General features: G+C 41.8%; 1 protein-coding gene across 3 annotated transcripts in view; it reads right to left on the minus strand.

Annotated features, from left to right (window-relative positions):
* RCAN2 (regulator of calcineurin 2) overlaps positions 1 to 18,657 on the minus strand; it is a 259,974-nt gene that overhangs the window by 5,497 nt on the left and 235,820 nt on the right. For all 3 annotated transcript variants that reach the window (XM_033217381.1, XM_033217380.1, XM_033217379.1), the window contains 2 exons: positions 16,758 to 16,931; positions 14,478 to 14,649 (listed from right to left, as the gene is read on the minus strand). In XM_033217381.1, coding sequence (XP_033073272.1) covers positions 14,478 to 14,649; positions 16,758 to 16,931 — 346 coding nt within the window. The remainder of the gene's footprint in view (positions 1 to 14,477; positions 14,650 to 16,757; positions 16,932 to 18,657) is intronic.

The following is an 18,657-nucleotide window of genomic DNA, read 5'->3' on the forward strand; positions in this document are numbered from 1 at the left end:
TTTGGCATTTTTATCCACGTCCCCAGGTAAACAGATCATCTGCAGACATTGCCAAGGAGAGAAACCTACATCAAACCAGCTTTATCTGAGGGTTGTATCAAAGGCTCTGGGTCAGAGTGGGCAGCTCTGGTTGGGGGTGACTCTGAGCAGTGGTTCTTAAACATCTGACAATTAACTGGGAGTGCTTGTTAAAAAAAGTTTAGGCTGGGCGTGGTGTCTCATGCCTGTAATGCCAGCACTTCGGGAGGCCGAGGCGGGCAGATCACTTGAGGTCAGAAGTTCAAGACCAGCCTGGTGAACATGCTAAAACCCCACCACTACTAAAAATACAAAAATTAGCTGGGCATGGTGGTGCATGCCTATAGTCCCAGCTACTGGGGAGGCTGAGGCATGAGAATCACTTAAACCCAGTAAGTGGTGGTTGCAGTGAGCTGAGGTCATGGCACTGCACTTCAGCCTGGGCCACAGAGCAAGACTCTGTCTCAAAAAAAAAAAAAAAAAAAAAGAAAAGAAAGAAAAGAAAGGAGCTAAGGAATCCTGGATAGTTTCTCTGGTGCTCTCAGTCACCAGCTCCCATTCATCTTTGGTGTTCTCATTGTTGTTCAGGAAAGAACATCAAGTCACTTAAAGTTCCACAGTGAACAATGATTGAGTTGATTGCATCCAGGGTTTCTCAAATTTTGTCTTTTCTTCAGGAAGTCCTTGCAATTCTAAATGAAGGACACCATCCAAAGAGAGACAGAGAAAGAAATGTTTGCTGAGTCATCAAATATGGTGGTGATTCTTGTTTTTGTGCATAGGATTTCTTTAAGTTCTTATATTTGCAGCGGAAGCCCCCTTTGAAGAAACACTGGTGGCTACTGTAGTTTCATTCATTGCTCTGTGGATGGGGAGTACATTGATGGAGGGGGAATGGCCTCTGTTATCCTCAGATGAGGAATAGAAAGGAGCCTGCCACAGAGACACAGGACCTGGGGTGGAGGTGAGGGCAAGGCTCAGGCCAGAGAATTCAGAGAACTCAGATGCCCTTCTTCTTTTTTTCATCTGTTAGCAAGAAGCTGGCCATTTTAAAGAAATCGTAATAAATCTAACAAAGCTAGGCCTTTGATTAAACCTTTTGTTCTCCCTGCCCTGGATAACGAACATTCCTTTAAAGAAATCTTTTTTTTTTCTTTTTTTTTTTGAGACAGTGTTTTACACTTGTTGCCCAGGCTGGAGAGTGCAATGGTGCGATCTTGGCTCACCACAACCTCTGCCTCCTGGGTTCAAATGATTCTCCTGCCTCAGCCTCCCAAGTAGCTGGGATTACAGGCATCCACCATCACACCTGGCTAATTTTTTGTATTTTTAGCAGAGATGGGGTTTCACCATGTTGGCCAGGCTGGTCTCGAACTCTTGACCTCAGGTAATACACCCTCCTCAGCCTCCCAAAGTGCTGAGATTACAGGCGTGAGCCACTGGCCTGAAGACACCTCTATTGCAATGTATTTACCACTTCAGAAGTGGTTGCTTTCCTCTCAGAATAGGTGTGTTGGGGGCACACTGAGGATGGGAGGGCAAGCAGGGAGGCCGCTCTGTGTGCAGGGTGCAAAGCAACTTCCACGTCAACTTAATACCATCAGATTGCTCAGTAGTAGAGATATTTTATTGCTGTGATCCCATTAACTCTGACATTGCACTGTTCTATTCTTGGAAACTTTCTTACTATCGAAATCCAGCAAAGCTTAGCAGCTGCTGAGAGCTCACAAAATAAAAAGAAATGGCTTTGGTCTTGCTGGATTGAATTTTTCTTTTTTTGGCCTCTTTTTCCCTTTGGGCTTCAACTAATTCCTCCACCACAAGGGCTGACGTCAATGCTGTCACCAGACACAGGGACTAACTGGGCTTGTTCGGGGACAGACAGCCTGTCAAGCCTTACCCACACAGGGTGGGAGGTCCTGCCATGGTGCAGCGAGAACAGACCAATGGAACCAGCATTTCTCTGATAAGACAAGCAGAGCATTGACCCATCACATGCTCACTCCTCTGCGAGTACTGAAACTGTCCTCCTTTGGTGTGCGAAATGGAGGCCAGGATCAAAAGTCACCAACAAGTGTATTGGTCGGGGTTTTCTACCTATCCCATGAAACAAATTTTCAGCCAAGTAAATGAAAAACCTTTTAGCACATGGTTAACAGTTAAATTCTTATTCAGGCCTTTGGAACTGACTGAGGTTTGGCCATTGCTTAAAATAGATGCCAAAGTTCTGTCTCTTCTTTTCCCAAGTGGCTGGAGACATGTTTGTGACAATGTCCCAATTCCTCTATGTCTGTAGGAGGGAGTGAGGGTACCCATGGGCTGTTCCCCATTCTCAGGAGGGAGGAGGGTGAGTCCCTGTGCTGACCAGGGGCTGGGAAACTTGGTGACATGATACAACCTCACATGGTACAATTGCAGAGAAATGTGTTGGTGCTGGCAGCCCAAGTGCCACTGAATTTCTCTCTCATGCCACCTTTGGCTTATGGGTCATGACTTGGCCACCTCTTAAATTCTTTCTAAAATAATCAGTATGATTATGCAAAGTTTATAAAAATCAGCAAAATTCAGACATGGTAAGGGTAGAGAGATGAAGCAGAGTGACATGTCTATGTGTTAGAGCACAGTTTGAGATTCATTGTTTAGATTCCTAATAAGAAAAACTCTGTGATGCAGGGAAGGAGAAATACTCCTAAAAGTTTAGTGCCTGCTGGACAAAGCCCTTGTATGTGTACTGCCAAGCAATAGATAGAATCCCAGAACTAGTGAGGCTTTCAAAATACAGCCGCATCTAACAGGCAAGGCCAAGCTTTGCTCTGCTCAGCACCTGCTGCTCTTCTTCCCAGGACATTCTTTCACTTGGTCATCATGAGCCCCAGTTCCTACCCTGTGAGCTACATATCCAGGCCTGATCTCACACCTGCATCCTGACTTACTCACATCTCTCTGTAAGTTGATTACTCTTTTCCAGACTCACATGTCTAAAGCAGAATTATTTTCTCTGCCAATCTAGGTTCCCTTCCCAGCTATCACACTTCTTAGAAGTGCCATCATTCTTCCAGCCTTCTAGGTGCAAATCCTTAGAGTCAGTCATCCTTGAATTTTCTTTCTCTTTCATCATGTAATCAGTCACCAAGCACTATTGAACATTGCTTGGCAACCCTTCTCTGCATGCTCCTTCCCCACACACCCCTTGTTATAACCCTATCCATGACTAACCCTCCCACTCAAAATACTCTTTGCTGGTTTCCCCACGACAGGAACTAACTTCCGTGCCAGAATAAGCCACCTAAGACAACAGTTGGAGAGTTCACCTTATCACATATGAGTAATGTGACTCTGAGAAAGTTATATAACATTTCTGAACCTCAGTTTTCCTCATCAGTGAGAACAACACTCATATCACTGGGATACTATGAAACAGACATGTGTGTCAAATACTTGATAAAGCCCTCTCCCAAGATGCATACTATGATTATTTAGGGTAATGTTATTTTGGCCACTGTTGCCCCCAAGTAATTCCTGGTTTCCAGTATGATTAACTAATCTGATTGCATCACACAATAGTCAAAGAATTAAGCACCTGAACAATTGCAAAGAGCTTTTCCTCAGTGGAGACACCATTGCAAAGGGTAGTAAGGGGTGAATGATAACAGGCTGCATCCCACGGTAGTGGGTATCACATAATCTGGTCTTCAGAATGAACCTACCCCTTTTCCTCCAACCACCACTTCCTCTTTCTCTGTCATCACTGGCAATTTTCTCTCCTTTTTTTCCACTCTTCCTAGCCTTTTCTATACCTCTATTTTCATGAGACAGAAAATCTTACGTTGCCGTTTTAATATCCGCTTTTCTTTTTTTTTTTTTGAGATAGTCAGAAACACTCATTTATAATACTTAATTATATCACCTTTTGTATTATTCATTAGTTATTTCCTCTAGCAATGTGTTATATTCCAAACCACAGAAGTCAAGACTTAATGTTTTGTGATTGCTGCAGCTTAAGGTACACATTAGTGTTCAATGAATATGTGGTTGATTTATGAAGAGCATCAAGTTTGGCCATTACTAACATACTTGTGTGATGTCTGGTATGTACTCACACATGAATATTCTTCCTATAGTTTAACTTGTGTAAGTTTTAGCTTTTCAACTAAGTGGAAAACCATTTAAAGGCAAGCATCGATCCTCTTATCAGCATTCTATCAGTGCTAGCACACAGTAGGTGTCATAGAAACTCACTACATTCCCTAAACATAATAACAATTGTTTATGGAGCACTTACAAATGCCAGGCACAGGAAAGCCTGTAACTACTTGGCATGAAATAGATCTTTAATTATAACAACAGCTTTGTCATGTGGGTTTCATAATGTCTAGTTACACAACAGGAAGTTGAGATCACACAGGTAGTAAATACCAGAGCCAGGATTTGAACTCAGGTTTTCCTGACTTCAAAGAATGTGCTCATAGTCCCTTTCTGTCCCTAACTCTCATACTTCCCACTGTTTTCATATTCTACAAGCGACTCTACGGACAGGGAGCCTAGTTTTATCTTTCACTTTTAATACATTTTCATGGCAACTCATATTTTTCATGAATATTTGTTCTCTAGCTAACGATGGATTATGTATTCCTTCTGAACCTTGCCTTGTTTTGTTTTGGCCATTGATAGTTATTCTAGACATGGTCTCTTTGACAATGAATCTTCTCAAAAGACAACACAATAAATTATGAAAAGACTATAAATTATAAACTGAGTTAATTTGCATCTCTTAGGGAAGGAAGCTTTGGACTCTGAAAGAAGATCCTCTACATTTTTTCTCATTTTAAAACTGTATTATCTCTCATATTACGGGTGAATTCTCAACAGGAAAGTTATTTATGGTAGCAGGTTGTGTTTTCCAAAGACGGTCATAATGTCTCCCACCCCACATACTCTCCTGGAACCTTGACAATGTTCCATCAAGGAGTGTTCCCTCTGTGTTGTCTCCCTTCAATCCTGGGCAGGCTTTAATGACTGTCTTGACAAATATAGTACAGGTTGCATATCCCTAATCCAAAAATATCCAAAATCCAAAACACTTCTGGCCCCAAGCATTTTGGATAAGGGATCCTCAACCTATGTGGTGGAAGTAAGCAGTGTGACTTCTGAATTAGGTAACAAATATGCCGTGCACTTCTACTTTGCTCTTGCAGAATGCTCATGCTTGAAACCCTACGTCTAAGTTGTAAGGAAGCCCAAGCAGCCCATGAAGAGGCCCACGTTAAGAAGAACCAGGGCCCTGACTCAGAGTCTAAGTGAACTCTCAGCTAACAGCACCATTTTGCCAACCATGTGAGTGAATCATCTTCAAAGTTCACTTGCCAGCCCCTAGTTGTGCTGCCCTAGAAACACTGCATGGGACAGATGACCCTTCCCCCTGAGCCTGGCCCAAATAGCAGATTTGTGAACAAAATAAATGACTGTTGTCTTAGGCCCTACATTTTTGGGATAGTTTGTTATGTAGCAGTTGATAAATGGACATGAGCCATGCAAACTCTCTTTGTTCTTGTCTTCCCCTAGTTTTCTAAAGGGAAGAAAAAAAGTGTGTGTGTGTCTGGGAAGGGATAGAGGAGTGAGCAAAGCTTGGAGGCAGGAGTTGCTTCTCTATATGTCTCACCTCTCTTCCACTCTTCTTTCTGCACCCACCACTGACCCCTTACTAGGCGCTCTATGCCTCTATGCCTCTGACAAGTCTTTGTCACATTTGAGAAAGTATAATTAGTATGGTTCTCACATAAGAGTGTTAAACCCCTAATGGTGTCTGGAAATGGATTTTTTTTTGTCACATGGTGTGGGTGGATGTTGGCATTTAGTAGGTGAGACCCAAGGATGCTAAATGTACTGCAATGTGTAGGACTGTCAACTCCAAAATATCATAGCTTTCACATTGAGCAGCACTGAGCTAAGAGCTTAACACATGTACTTAACATTTTTTTTCCTTTTTTTTATTGAGACAGGGACTCACTTTGCTGTTGCCTGGGCTGGAGTCCAGGGGCAGGATCACAGCTCATTGCAATTTTGACCTCTTGGGCTCAAGCGATCCTCCCACCTCTGTTTCCTGAGTAGCTGGCCCCACAGGTGTGCACCACCACACCCAGATAATCTTATTTTTTATTTTTTGTAGAGACAGGGGCCTCACTACATTGCCTAGGCTGGTCTCAAACTCCTAGGCTCAACTGATCCTCCTGCCTCAGCCTCCTAAAGTGCTGGGATTTATAGGGGTGAGCCACCACACTCAGTGACACATTTTAATAGAAGGCTTTGAAAATCAAGTGATAATAAGTAGGTAACATACACTGAGCCTTTCCTATGTATGATACTGGCTATACAGTTTTACATGGATTATCTCATTTGATGCTTGCCACAAACTGATTTTACTATTGAAGAAGCAGAGGCACAGAGAAGTTAAGAAACTTGCTCAAGGTCACAGAGCTAATAAAATGTGGAGCCTAGATTCAAACTCACATCCTATGTTTTTTTTTTTTTTTTTTGAGGCGGAGTCTCGCTCTGCCGCCCAGGCTGGAGTGCAGTGGCCGGATCTCAGCTCACTGCAAGCTCCGCCTCCCGGGTTCCCGCCATTCTCCTGCCTCAGCCTCCCGAGTAGCTGGGACTACAGGCGCCCGCCACCTCGCCCGGCTAGTTTTTTGTATTTATTTTAGTAGAGACAGGGTTTCACCGTGTTAGCCAGGATGGTCTCGATCTCCTGACCTCGTGATCCGCCCGTCTCGGCCTCCCAAAGTGCTGGGATTACAGGCTTGAGCCACCGCGCCCGGCCTCACATCCTATGTTTTAATTGTTATCCTGAGGCAAGAGAAAAGCCTCTCTTCATGTTGGATCTCCATTTACAGCTATAAAATAAAGGGAGATACTCTGGGTGCAGAGAGACTTATTGGAAACATAAAAATCATAGCTATTTGGTAGCTGCCTATTCACAAGCTCAATCTGGAAGCAGAGAAAGAACTTATTTTCTAAGTGGAAGTGGAAAGAGGATTTGGGATTAAAAGACAGATTCCAGGGAATTCAGTCCTTTGTAAACTTTTTCTCTCTGATTCTTTTGTGTTTCCATGAGCTCCTATTGAATTTTGGTGGATCCCAGAGAAAAGTGGTGAACTCCAATCCAGGTTTACTGGGTGACCAGTGTAACCTCCTTACAACTTCCTAGATTTAGGCATGCCATGAGGGTAGGATGCTGCAGGTGACATCAGGGCTGCAAACTGACATTCTACCTCAGTAGGCCTCGTATGGGTGCATTTTAAGAAAATATTGATGAAATAATTAGGGTTCTCTTTCCTTTCCTTCCCCTCCTCAGTTCTGATCCATATCAAAGTAGGAAATAAGAAGGGGTCCTTGGTAAGATGGGGAAGGAGGAGGATGAGAGTGAGCGAGAGAGAAAGAGAAAGAAGAGAAAGAGCATACTCGGAGTTTTGGTATAAGGGGAGCTATATATATTTCAGTATAAGAACATTTGCTTATCTTCTGGAGGTTTCTCTCTAATACTAGATGGGGGATGGGGGAATTTATCTTCATCCCCTCCTGAGACAGTTAGGACCCAAAGTACTTTATGGGATCAAGTGATTGACTGAGGACCTGAATTAATGGTTGAGAAAAAGAAGCAGAACCCCAGAGGGAAGGTATAGGCAAGGTAACTAAGGGAAACACAGAGGGGAAAGAGGTGGGAAGATAAAGAGTGAGAAAGACCAGAGAAAGTGGGCTCGTCCACATGGGGTGAGAGGAAAGTGGCGGAGATGAAGCAAAGGGGAGCTGCCTGGGAGAGCCCTCTGTGGGCTGGGTCCTCTCTGGGAACGGACCATCCTGTTCTCCCTTGCCCCATGTCAGGGGCCCAGCCCCCGCCACAACGGTGAGGACACACACACACACACACACACACACCCCTATAAGAAAAAATGCAAGGGTAAACACTACAATGATTCTTCCTTAAAGTACTTTTTTTATGGGCAATAGGATTTGTTATTCATATTTTCCCAGTTTTTGGTCATATGTCTTTTCTGTTTTTCTACAGTTTACCTGTTTACCTGTAAAATTAGAAAAGGAAGTATTCTAATGTTGCTACTCCATAGTGCTGGAAGAGAAATTAATGGAATATATGCTGGAAGAAAAGCCTCTTAAAAAATCTTTCTTTTTTCTTTTTTTCCAGGGACAATTCTTTAAAAGGAAATGGGAAAATTTGAACATGTGCTCCCGGATCCCAATCTGAGTCCCTTAGGTGGGGTATGACACAGATAGACTATGCTAACAGGAACACTGGACACTCTCAGTTTTACTTGCCTATTGTTTCTGTGATCAGAGAATATAGCAATTGCTGAACGAGAATTGAGGCCTTATATAATGTTCATACCACATGCACCAAAAATATAGGTGTTCATCTATATTTTAAAAACTGAATTTTTTTCTACCTCTGAATCAGAACCTGGAATGGAAAATGTTTCTTTAGTATAGGTTACATTAGTTAATGGAATATCTTTTTCCATTGGGGGAAACACCATATCAAGCCGTAACACCAGTAAAGTTGCCTTACTATGTCTTGTTTTGATACAGAAGAATTTGGAAAAAAATCTAAATATAGCAGACAAATGCAACTTGAAACTCAAGCACCATTTTAAAAACCCTTCTCTGCAGTTAACTAAAATTGATCTTCCTAACAAGAGCTAAAAATAGCGGGAGGAAAAAAAAGAAGAGACAATGACTTTTCATATCGCTCCCTGCAGGCATTTTCAGTGACAATGAACATGACCTTCCGGAGTCATCTTAGCAGAATAAAGGCCGGCATTTCGCTTCCCACCTCTGATTTCCCATCCAGTTAGTGCCGCGTGCATCTCTATTTTACCATTTTCTGCTGATTGGTGGAGATAAGCTATTTTGCTAGGCTGGGTTTTTATTTTTTTCCTATTTTGTCTTACATCAAAAAAGAACCTGGCACCATACTGCTTCTGGAGTCAGGAACAACAGATATTTTAAAATAAATATTCAACTCATAATTCTCCTCAAGGTTAGAGCCCATCTTATTCTGTCTGGGTCACTGTTAAACTGATGGGTTTCTACACATTCATCGAGGGACTAATAGAAACACACAAGGATTCTGTGTTACAGAGACAATAACTGCCCCTTAAACAGAGCAGAGGAAGGCAAATTTGGATCTGCATGTCCTGCTGGACATGAGAAAAAAGCATGAAATGTACCATAAAGAATTGATGCAGTAGTGTGTTTTAGTGGGTGCCAAAAAGTAGATAAATAAAATGTGAGGGAACGAGAGGCATAAGTTGTTTTGTATTCTTAAATTTCTCCTTTACAGCAATCTTAAATTTCTTCTAGAGAAAAATGTTTCACTTCCCAGGGCAAGGGTGCTGGCTCAATCAATCCTTTACTCTCCTTGCCAGTGGCAGAGGACATATTTTAATTTAGCAGCTGTGCGCCTTGGACAAGTTACTTAACCACTCTGTGCCTCACATTCCCCAGCTGTATAATTGAGGACAATAATAATACCTGTTACTGTCTGTGAACATTAAATAATATTGTAAGGTATTTAGAATAGTGCCTGGCACATAGTAAGTAATTTATCTTCATCCCCACATAATTTTAAGTCATTATTTTTATTTAGTTATTTTCTAATGTATACTATCTATTTTACTTACTTTCTGGATCAAAGATAGAATGGTCATGGGGACAATGATTAAGGATATTTAAAATTATGCCTCTCATAATTTTCAAAATATAAACTTGCTCTCAGTATAATAAACAGAACTGAGAGACACTTCTTGAATATAATGTGGCCCTTGTCTCCTGTCATAACATCTTAAATATTTCAAAGGATTTCAATAGGCACCCACAGGTTTGGGTCTGTTCCATTACAATTGCACTGCTTTCTTTATGTTTGTTTCTAGGACCACTCTAGAAGTTTTCAGGAATTGGACTTGTCCCTCTCTGAAAGAAGGTCACCAGTATTCCTCCTTAAAGAACTAGAGACTGTTTTGCCCCTTGCTTGTCTGAGATGCTGCCTGGATCCCTACTGTTTTATTTGTTCTCCATGAAAGGATCCTAATAAATTGTGCCATTGCCTCTGGGGGCAGCCAGTCAGTTGACTTAGCCTGAGTCCCATCTCACTCTAGATCCCTGCTCCATAATGTTCTTTCTTTAGACTGACTTTTTCCCAGCAGCTTTAAATGTCTACATACCTTCTCAATCACTCTGCTCTACCAGTTAAACACTGTTCATCATTCCTCTAATGCAAAACTCCATTCCTTTGATCATTTGAGTTACTTTTCTCTGCTCTCATTCTAATTTGTTTCTGTACTTCTGGAACTGAGGTAGTTATCCTTTAACATGAAATTAGTTATAATTTGTTACTGAAATGATTTTGCCAAAGGATTAAAAATAAATTTTACTAAATCACGTTTTTTTTAATGAAAATGCTAGAAGTCCTCTAATTATAGAAAACATGAATTTAATGCTTCTGGACTGAGTCTGGCTAAAGCTATAAGAAAGCAACAATTTGTCAGTAAAGAAACTATCTCTAGGCAGGCTAATAGCTCTGCTCTATTCATTCATTCATTCATGCATTAATTCCTCCAATATTTATTGAGCACCAATTAAGTGCCAGGTACTTTCAGGTGCTGAGAATACCAAAATGAATGAAACATGCATTCTTTCCCTCCATAAGAAGAGAAGACAGTAAGTTGAACAATAGAAAATTGCCATAAGGAAAAATGAATATTTGTGCAAAGTGACAGGAGGAGACTGAAGGAGCAACCCCTTGCCTTGGCACCTGGTTGAGAAGGGGGCAGAGACATGATGAGGGGGAGGATGCCATGGGGAAAAGGCAGGGTGTGACCCTGCTCCCTTATTGTTGCAGTTGAAACAACCTTTAATTTAACCTCTGATATTTTCAACTCAGTTGTTGGACACAAATCATGCATGTGTGGGGCTGAGGAAGCTTCAAGGACCTAGAAAAGGGATAAATGGATAACTAAATAAAGACAACCAGTCCCAAATTGCTGGCAGGGAATAGAGAGAAACATATCCTAGAAAATACATCCAGATTGCAGCTGTTCCGTGGACACAGTATCAGTCATCCTTAAAAATCAGGAAACTCTCAATATTTGCTCTTGTACCAAATGCACAAGTCTCCATTTGCACATTTACCAGACACTAGGCTAGGCTTTCTAGAAGTTTAGATTGGTGTTTGTTAGAAATAATTCTTGAGGCCTGGTGTGGTGGCTTACGTCTGAAATCCCAGCACTTTGGGAGGCTGAGGTGGGTGGATCACGAGGTCAGAAGTTCGAGACCAGCCTGGTCAACATGGTGAAACCCCCGTCTCTACTAAAAAAATACAAAAATTAGCCGGGCGTGGTGGCACGTGCCTGTAGTCCCAGCTACTCAGGAGGCTGACACAGGAGAATCGCTTGAACCTGGGAAGTGGAGGTTGCAGTGAGCCGATATCGCGCCACTGCACTCCAGCCTGGGTGACAGAGTAAATAATAATAATAACTATAATTATTGATTCAGGGTTAGAATAAATGTTTGCCAGAGTTGGAGCAGAGCAGGCTTGAAGTCAGCCAAGCCAACCAGTATCCTTAACAGAAGGCCAGCTGGCAGAGTGGTGAAGTTTACTCTCTGGAGTCAGAAGTGCCAGGGTTCGAAATTTGACGATGTCACCAACCAGCTGTGTCACCTTGGGAAAGTTCATGCTTCTTTCTACAGCCTAGTTTCCTAATCCATAAAATGGGGATAATAATAGGTCCTATCTCTGTGCTTATCACAAAGCAGGGCTCTTCAAAAATGGTAGATGCTACATTTGTTGTGATAAAAGAAGGTGGGTGCTATAGGTTAGCTGTACAATTAAGGTAAAAGGTCTGCATTTTTAACATTGTTGATAAGTTATTTACAACTTCGAGTCCCCCACCCCCTACTGCCAACTGCTTTTTTTTTTTTTTTTTTCTCTGCCTCTTTAAGACCATTTCCTTCCTCCCTCTTTCTTCCTTTCTCTTCTGTGTCAGGCTCTGTGAGCATCCCTTCCAGGGCCTAATTCCCATCCCATCTGTGCCTTCTGCCTCTATCAGTCCCAGGTCACATTTGTCCCTGTCTATGCCTTCCAGAGTCTGGGCTCAGCTCGGTCAGCCAGTAAGGGTGTCTGAAACTTGCCTCTAGCTTTCTCTGCATCAATCTTTGTGAATGCGGACAAACAACTAATGTTCTTTCACATTCTTGATAAAAAATGATTTGAATTTTACTGGACAATCAGCTCCACATGAGCGAACTGGAGTCCAGCTGGGGTGTGATGGTCAGAAAGTCTGACATAGCCTGAGCCTCCTTTCTAAATAGTGAAGTAGGAAGAGCACAGCATTGGAAGATCTGGCACTTTCATTGTCAAATCAGCTCCCCGCTTCGCTCTGGGCCTCAGTTTCCTTTTCTGTAAAATGCAGGTCAGACTCCTAGGTCCTCTAGCCAAGACCTTAGTGATTCTATAAAGAGCTCTGTTGGCTGACATTCAAAACACCTCTACAAAGTGTTCAAGGGTGTTCTTGTCAATATCAGTGCATAGGAGTCAAACTGGCAGCTCCAAGGACCTTGGTTGAAATTGGTCCATTTGGATATGTGTGCTTGTTTGCTTCTGCAATGTCCTGAATGACTGTGGGGAAGGGCTTCAAAAGGCTTCACGTGAGTAGACTCAATTTACTTTACACACCGTGCAGTGTTTACGCATATCACACATGTGGCTCTCTGAAGGGGGAGTGTCTAAGATCAGGATCCTGGATATGAACTAGATGTTCAATGAAATCATATTTCACTAACATCTCCCTTGTTATTATATTGCTTCTTTCATCAGCACATATTAGTTAGACATACCTCCTGCTTCTTGAAGGTAAAACTTATGGCCATTTTAAAGGGCCTGAGAAGCTGGGCGATGTGATGCTGATTACAAAGAAACCTCCAATGAGCTTGCTCTTGAAAGTTCTATAATTTAACTTTCAGGCCACACATGTAACATCTGGCAATCTTCTTGCAAGAAGTGCTTATTAATCAGATCAGCATCATCTTAATCTGGGTACCTGGTAAGATGACCAGCTTTTCTTGGTTTTCCTGGGAATTTTCTGACTTTAGCAGTGAAGGTCCTGTGACCAAGGGACTCCTTAGTCCTGGAGAATGCAGGACAGTTGGTCACCATAATTCCTAGGGTTCTCAGGTTTTGGTGTACACAAGAATCAACACATGATTATTAAAACAGCAGATTTCTGAGGTGGGTGACTCTGGGCCAAATGTTTTCCTGCCACATTAAGAAATGCTAGTAACAACTTATAAGTTTACTATTCTTGGTACTTGGCATTTAGCTACCAGTGGTTCTTGAACTCATCTGCATATTAGAATCAGCGTGGGAGCTTTTAAAACGTACTGATACGTGAACTTTACCCACATCAAATTAGAATCTCTTGGGGTGGGGTCAGGCATTCAGATTCTATTTTTAAAGCTCCTTCCTATCCCAAGATAACCAGCAGTAGATACAGCAGACATAATGGCCATTAGTTACCACTCAATTCACAGTGCTAAAAATCTCAGCTCCCACCTGGTTTCAGCACCTTCAATTTCTATTATTTCCTCTCCTAATATAATATAGGAAAAAATACTTTGGGGTGCAAGGTGTCATCATCTGCTGAAATTGAGGAAAGTATCACTTCTAGGTACAAAGCCTAAAGAAACTTTTGGACAAGTGCATAGAGATGTACAAGAATGTTAACTATTACTTTGATTGTAATAGCAAAAAACCTGGAAGTAATCTAAATATCCATTAACAGGAGAGTGGCTAAAGAAAGTGTGGTGGTAGACTCATATTTTGGAATACTATACTGCAGTGAGAATGAGTGAATCGGAGCTACATATGCCAACATCATAACAAAGTGACCGTAAGATTTTTTTAAAGTTAGAGGCTGCTGTAACTGACTTCTTAGGAACTTGGAGGTTTCACTTTGGTGGCAGGTTTTCTTGTAACAGGGGGTTCCTGAGTGTGTACTAGCACTGTGACAGCAATAAAACTGGGTTGCACAGCATAGATGCTTCCTTCCAGCTGGTAGGGTTCATTTTGTCTGTTCTGAGGAAACAATTTCCTCCTAGTATCGAGATAAATCCCACAAGAATTAGGTAGTGCTGTTGGATCTTAAAATATCTGCATTGCAGTCCAGAAGCTGCACGGACTTGACACCATTTTAGTACAGGTTCCCGAGTTGCTTTTTGAACTGGTGCAAACGCTGCATTCTCATCCATCATTCCCTCTCATTGTCCACACAGAAGAATAAACCCATTAGAAATGGAATGTTACCGTGAACCCAGGATTTCAAGGTTGTTAATCTCATTTGGCTTTTCTAGGTTGCTGACAAATGTTTACTTTTAAAATGGGCTGCAAAGCTTACCTGGTCCTAGTTTGGCCACAGCATAGAGGAGGTCGTAGTTGAGGACTGGTGTGGCATCGTTGATGGGCTGCCAGCCAACAGGTGGGGAGGAAGGGGGCGAGATGAGAAACTGTTTGGCAGGCTGGGGTGGAGCCAAATGCAGTTTGTCTCCATCTGTCTCTGGAGTCTGAACCTTTCAAATAGAGTAGAGATGAAGACACTTATTCATCATGGCTTCAGATGTGTCATGTTGGCACATTAAAATGTGGGTTTAGTTTCAGCCTGTGACAAATGAACCGATGAACCTGACTGTAATAATAATTACCACTTACCACATACCATGTGCTCAATTGCCTTATTTAATCCTGAAAACAGTGGATCTCAACCTTTACTGTATGTCAGAATCACCTGCAGTCCTTACTAAAACCCAGATTGCTAAGCCCCAGCCCCCACATTTCTAATTCAGGAGGCCTGAGATGGGGCTTGAGGGTTTGCATTTTTTTTTTTTTTGAGGCGGAGTCTCACTCTGTCGCCCAGGCTGGAGTGCAGTGGCCGGATCTCAGCTCACTGCAAGCTCCGCCTCCCGGGTTTACGCCATTCTCCTGCCTCAGCCTCCCCAGTAGCTGGGACTACAGGCGCCCGCCATCTCGCCCGGCTAGTTTTTTTGTATTTTTAGTAGAGACGGGGTTTCACCGTGTTAGCCAGGATGGTCTCGATCTCCTGACCTCGTGATCCGTCCGTCTCGGCCTCCCAAAGTGCTGGGATTACAGGCTTGAGCCACCGCGCCCGGCCCGAGGGTTTGCATTTCTAATAGGTTCCCAGGCGACGCTGATGCTGCCAGTCCACTGTCCCACCATGCACCTGCCAAATGTTTCCTTGTCTCCTTCTCTCTTTTCCTCCTTCCTTCCTTCCTTCCTTGGTGAAATTCACATAACATAAAATTAACCACTTGAAAGTGAATAGTTCAGTGGCATTTAGTACATTTCCAATCTGCAACAACCACCTCTATCCAGATCCAAGCTCTTTTCATCACCTTAAAGGAACTCCTCTGCCTATTGCTACCAGTACTACCATTACCAGTTACTACCACTCCTGTCTCCCACTGGTCACTGGCAATCACCATGCTGTTTTCTGTCTCTACAGATTTACCTGTTCTTGATACGTCCTATAAATAGAATCACAGAATATGTGACTTTTTGTGTCTGGCTCCTTTCCCTTAGTATAATGTTTTTGAGGTTTATCCACATTGTAGCATTTATCAGTATTTTAGTCCTTTCTATGGATGAATAATATTCTATCATATGGGCATACTATAATTTGCGAATCCATTCATCCATTGATGGACATTTGGGTGGTTTCCACCTTTTGTGAATAATGCTGTTGTGAATGTGTGCGTACATATATTTGTTTGAGTACCTGTTTTAAATACCTAGGAGTGGAATTGCTGGGTCAAATGGTAATTCAATGCTTAACTTTTTAAGGAATGGGGTGAGATTTTAAAGACAAGGAAACTGAGGTTGGTCCACATCACACACATGAGAATAGCAATGATGGAATTTGAACACGGATGCAGGGCCAACATCTGTGTTCTTTTCACTGTGCCATCTCTGTAGAGTCTAAAGGTGGAAACCATACTAACAGATCACTTAAGAGATGGATCAAGGTATCTAGTGATGAGGTGAGGGCACTAATGGAACATGATGGATATTGATTTCCATTGCTGTGAACTTTATAAGCATTGCCAAGAATTACCCATTTCGTTTTGGAACAGCTAGAATTGATTTTTGGATGAAACAAATTAATTTCCATATATCTGTAACCTTTTCTCATAAATATGAATCACTGAAAAGTTATACATTCCACTAAAGCTGTCATATAATTTAAGTTTTAATTATAACCCTGATAGGAAGGTTAGGAGTAGCTGTGATTACATCATTCTTCTTATAACTACTACCTGACATTTACCGTGTATTTGCCAAATATTAGGCACTTAAACACACAATAATTCATGCAATCCTCACAACAACAGTATGGGGTATGGATCCTGATCATCCCCAATTTACAGATGAGAATATGGAGCCCCATTGAGGTTATGCAACTTGCTCTGGTTGGCAACTCTTAGAGCCTGGTTTTTAGCCACTAAGCTGTTCCTGTCTGGGAATCATGATGTGGGTCTATTTCTCAGTGAATTAATTATAGACTACCAACCAATCTGAAAATGGAAAGGGCTTCATTTACATTTTAAAATGGTAAAAAATAACGTAGGGCAAAAAGAATAACTTTGGTAAACAATCACCTTACCTGTGCAAAGTAGAGCTTTAATTTTTTCCCTCTGAATTGGGTTTCATGAAGCTCTATCCTAGCTCGGGCTGCAGATTTAGGATTGCTGAAGTTTATACGGACACGTCTAAAACTCTTAAATAGCTGGAACGTCACGCAGTCGTCATAAGTCCGGAACAGTCCCTCAAATTTTTCCTGATAAAAACAAACACAGAGGGAAATCCGTTGGCCATGGGTCTTGTATGATGCCATATCTGATAAAAACAAACAACTAAATAAATAGATTGTTAATAACATACAGTTTAAATAGAACAGCAGTAATGTATTTTTTTTTTTTTTGTCTGTAGGTCTGTTGCCAGGTGCAAAACATGCCTGAAGGATTTATAATCTTGGTCTAAGGTTCTCTAGAGAACCAGTGAATAGGGTTCAAAATACATGAAACACATGGGAAATTATGCAAAATGTTGAGTGTTTCTAGAGGAGAGGGATTGTAATGACCATCAGATTCTCAAAGAAGTTCATTATCTCCAAAATACTGGAGCTACTGAGTAAAGCACAGGGTAAACATTAGTGATTACCAATCTTGGGGGCACTTTTCGTTTTTTCTTTCTTTCCTTCCTTCCTTCTTTCTCTCTCTCTCTCTCTTCTCTCTTCTCTCTTCTCTCTTCTCTCTTCTCTCTTCTCTCTTCTCTCTCTCTCTCTCTCTTCTCTCTTCTCTCTTTCTCTCTCTCTCTCTCTCCTTCCTTCCTTCCTTCCTTCCTTCCTTCCTTCCTTCCTTCCAGACAGAGTCTTGCTCTGTTGCCCATGCTGGAGTGCAGTGGTATGCTCTGGGGTCACTGCAATCTCCACCTCCTGGATTCAAGTGATTCTCCTGCCTCAGCCTCCTGAGTAGCTGGGATTACAGGCATGTGCCACCACACTCAGCTACTTTTTGTATTTTTTAGTAGAGGTGGGGTTTCACCATGTTGGCCAGGCTGGTCTCAAACTCCGGACCTCAAGTGATCTACCTGTCTCAGCCTCCCAAAATGCTGAGATTACAGGCATGAGCCACCATGCCGGGACTAGGGAGGGGTGGGCACTTTTCTTGCCTAAAAATATGGGATCCACACCACCCAGTTTCCTAGTCAGGCAGTACCATTTGATTAGTCCTGGTCAACGAAATATGTGTAGAGGGCAGAAGAAAGCCCTTTAGTAATTTTTCAGTTTATTTCTCTGAAGAGGCCATGTGTTTCAAAAGGTACAGCTGTCAGAAACAGGATTCTCTTCACTCTGGGTCCCCGAGTGGCTGTATGAAGCAGAAATAGTTTTCTCCCTACTCCAACCCCATTCTATAGCCAACTTTGCCTTAGCAAGGAAAAAAAAATCTCTGTTGCATTACATCACTGAGATTTGAGAATTATTTTATTCCTACAGCATAACTAAGCTATCACAATATAAAGCAATAATTAAAAAATTTAGACTCAATACATAGTTTCAATTCGACTGAATAAGTATCTATTAAATGCTCACTTTGTATGTGGAGAAGTCTCTCTCTAGACTTTAAGAGGATACAGAGATGAGTATCACATTGTTCTGTCCCTCAACCATCTAACAATCTAACAGGTGAAGCAGATACACACAAGTTAGAGGACACCCAGAACACTGGGGAAAGGCATAACAGAAAACTAGAGAATTAAAAAAGAAAAAATATATAGGTATATATGTTAATAACATCTGTCTGATCTGTATGGTTCCTCTTAGCCATAAAAATATCCTTATTATAAGAAAACTAGTATATGTTATAAGCTAGTGTGTTCTTAATAGAGAAACTGCCACTAAGGACATTATATATATAACCAACCTGATTCTTTTATTTCAACAGTAAAAGGTAATTTCTCAAAACAGTGAGTACAAGGAAGAATGGAGATGCATGAAATATTAA

The sequence above is a fragment of the Trachypithecus francoisi genome, unplaced genomic scaffold (assembly GCF_009764315.1).
Source record: "Trachypithecus francoisi isolate TF-2019V2 unplaced genomic scaffold, Tfra_2.0 Lachesis_group10, whole genome shotgun sequence".
NCBI classification, from domain to species: Eukaryota; Metazoa; Chordata; class Mammalia; order Primates; family Cercopithecidae; genus Trachypithecus; species Trachypithecus francoisi.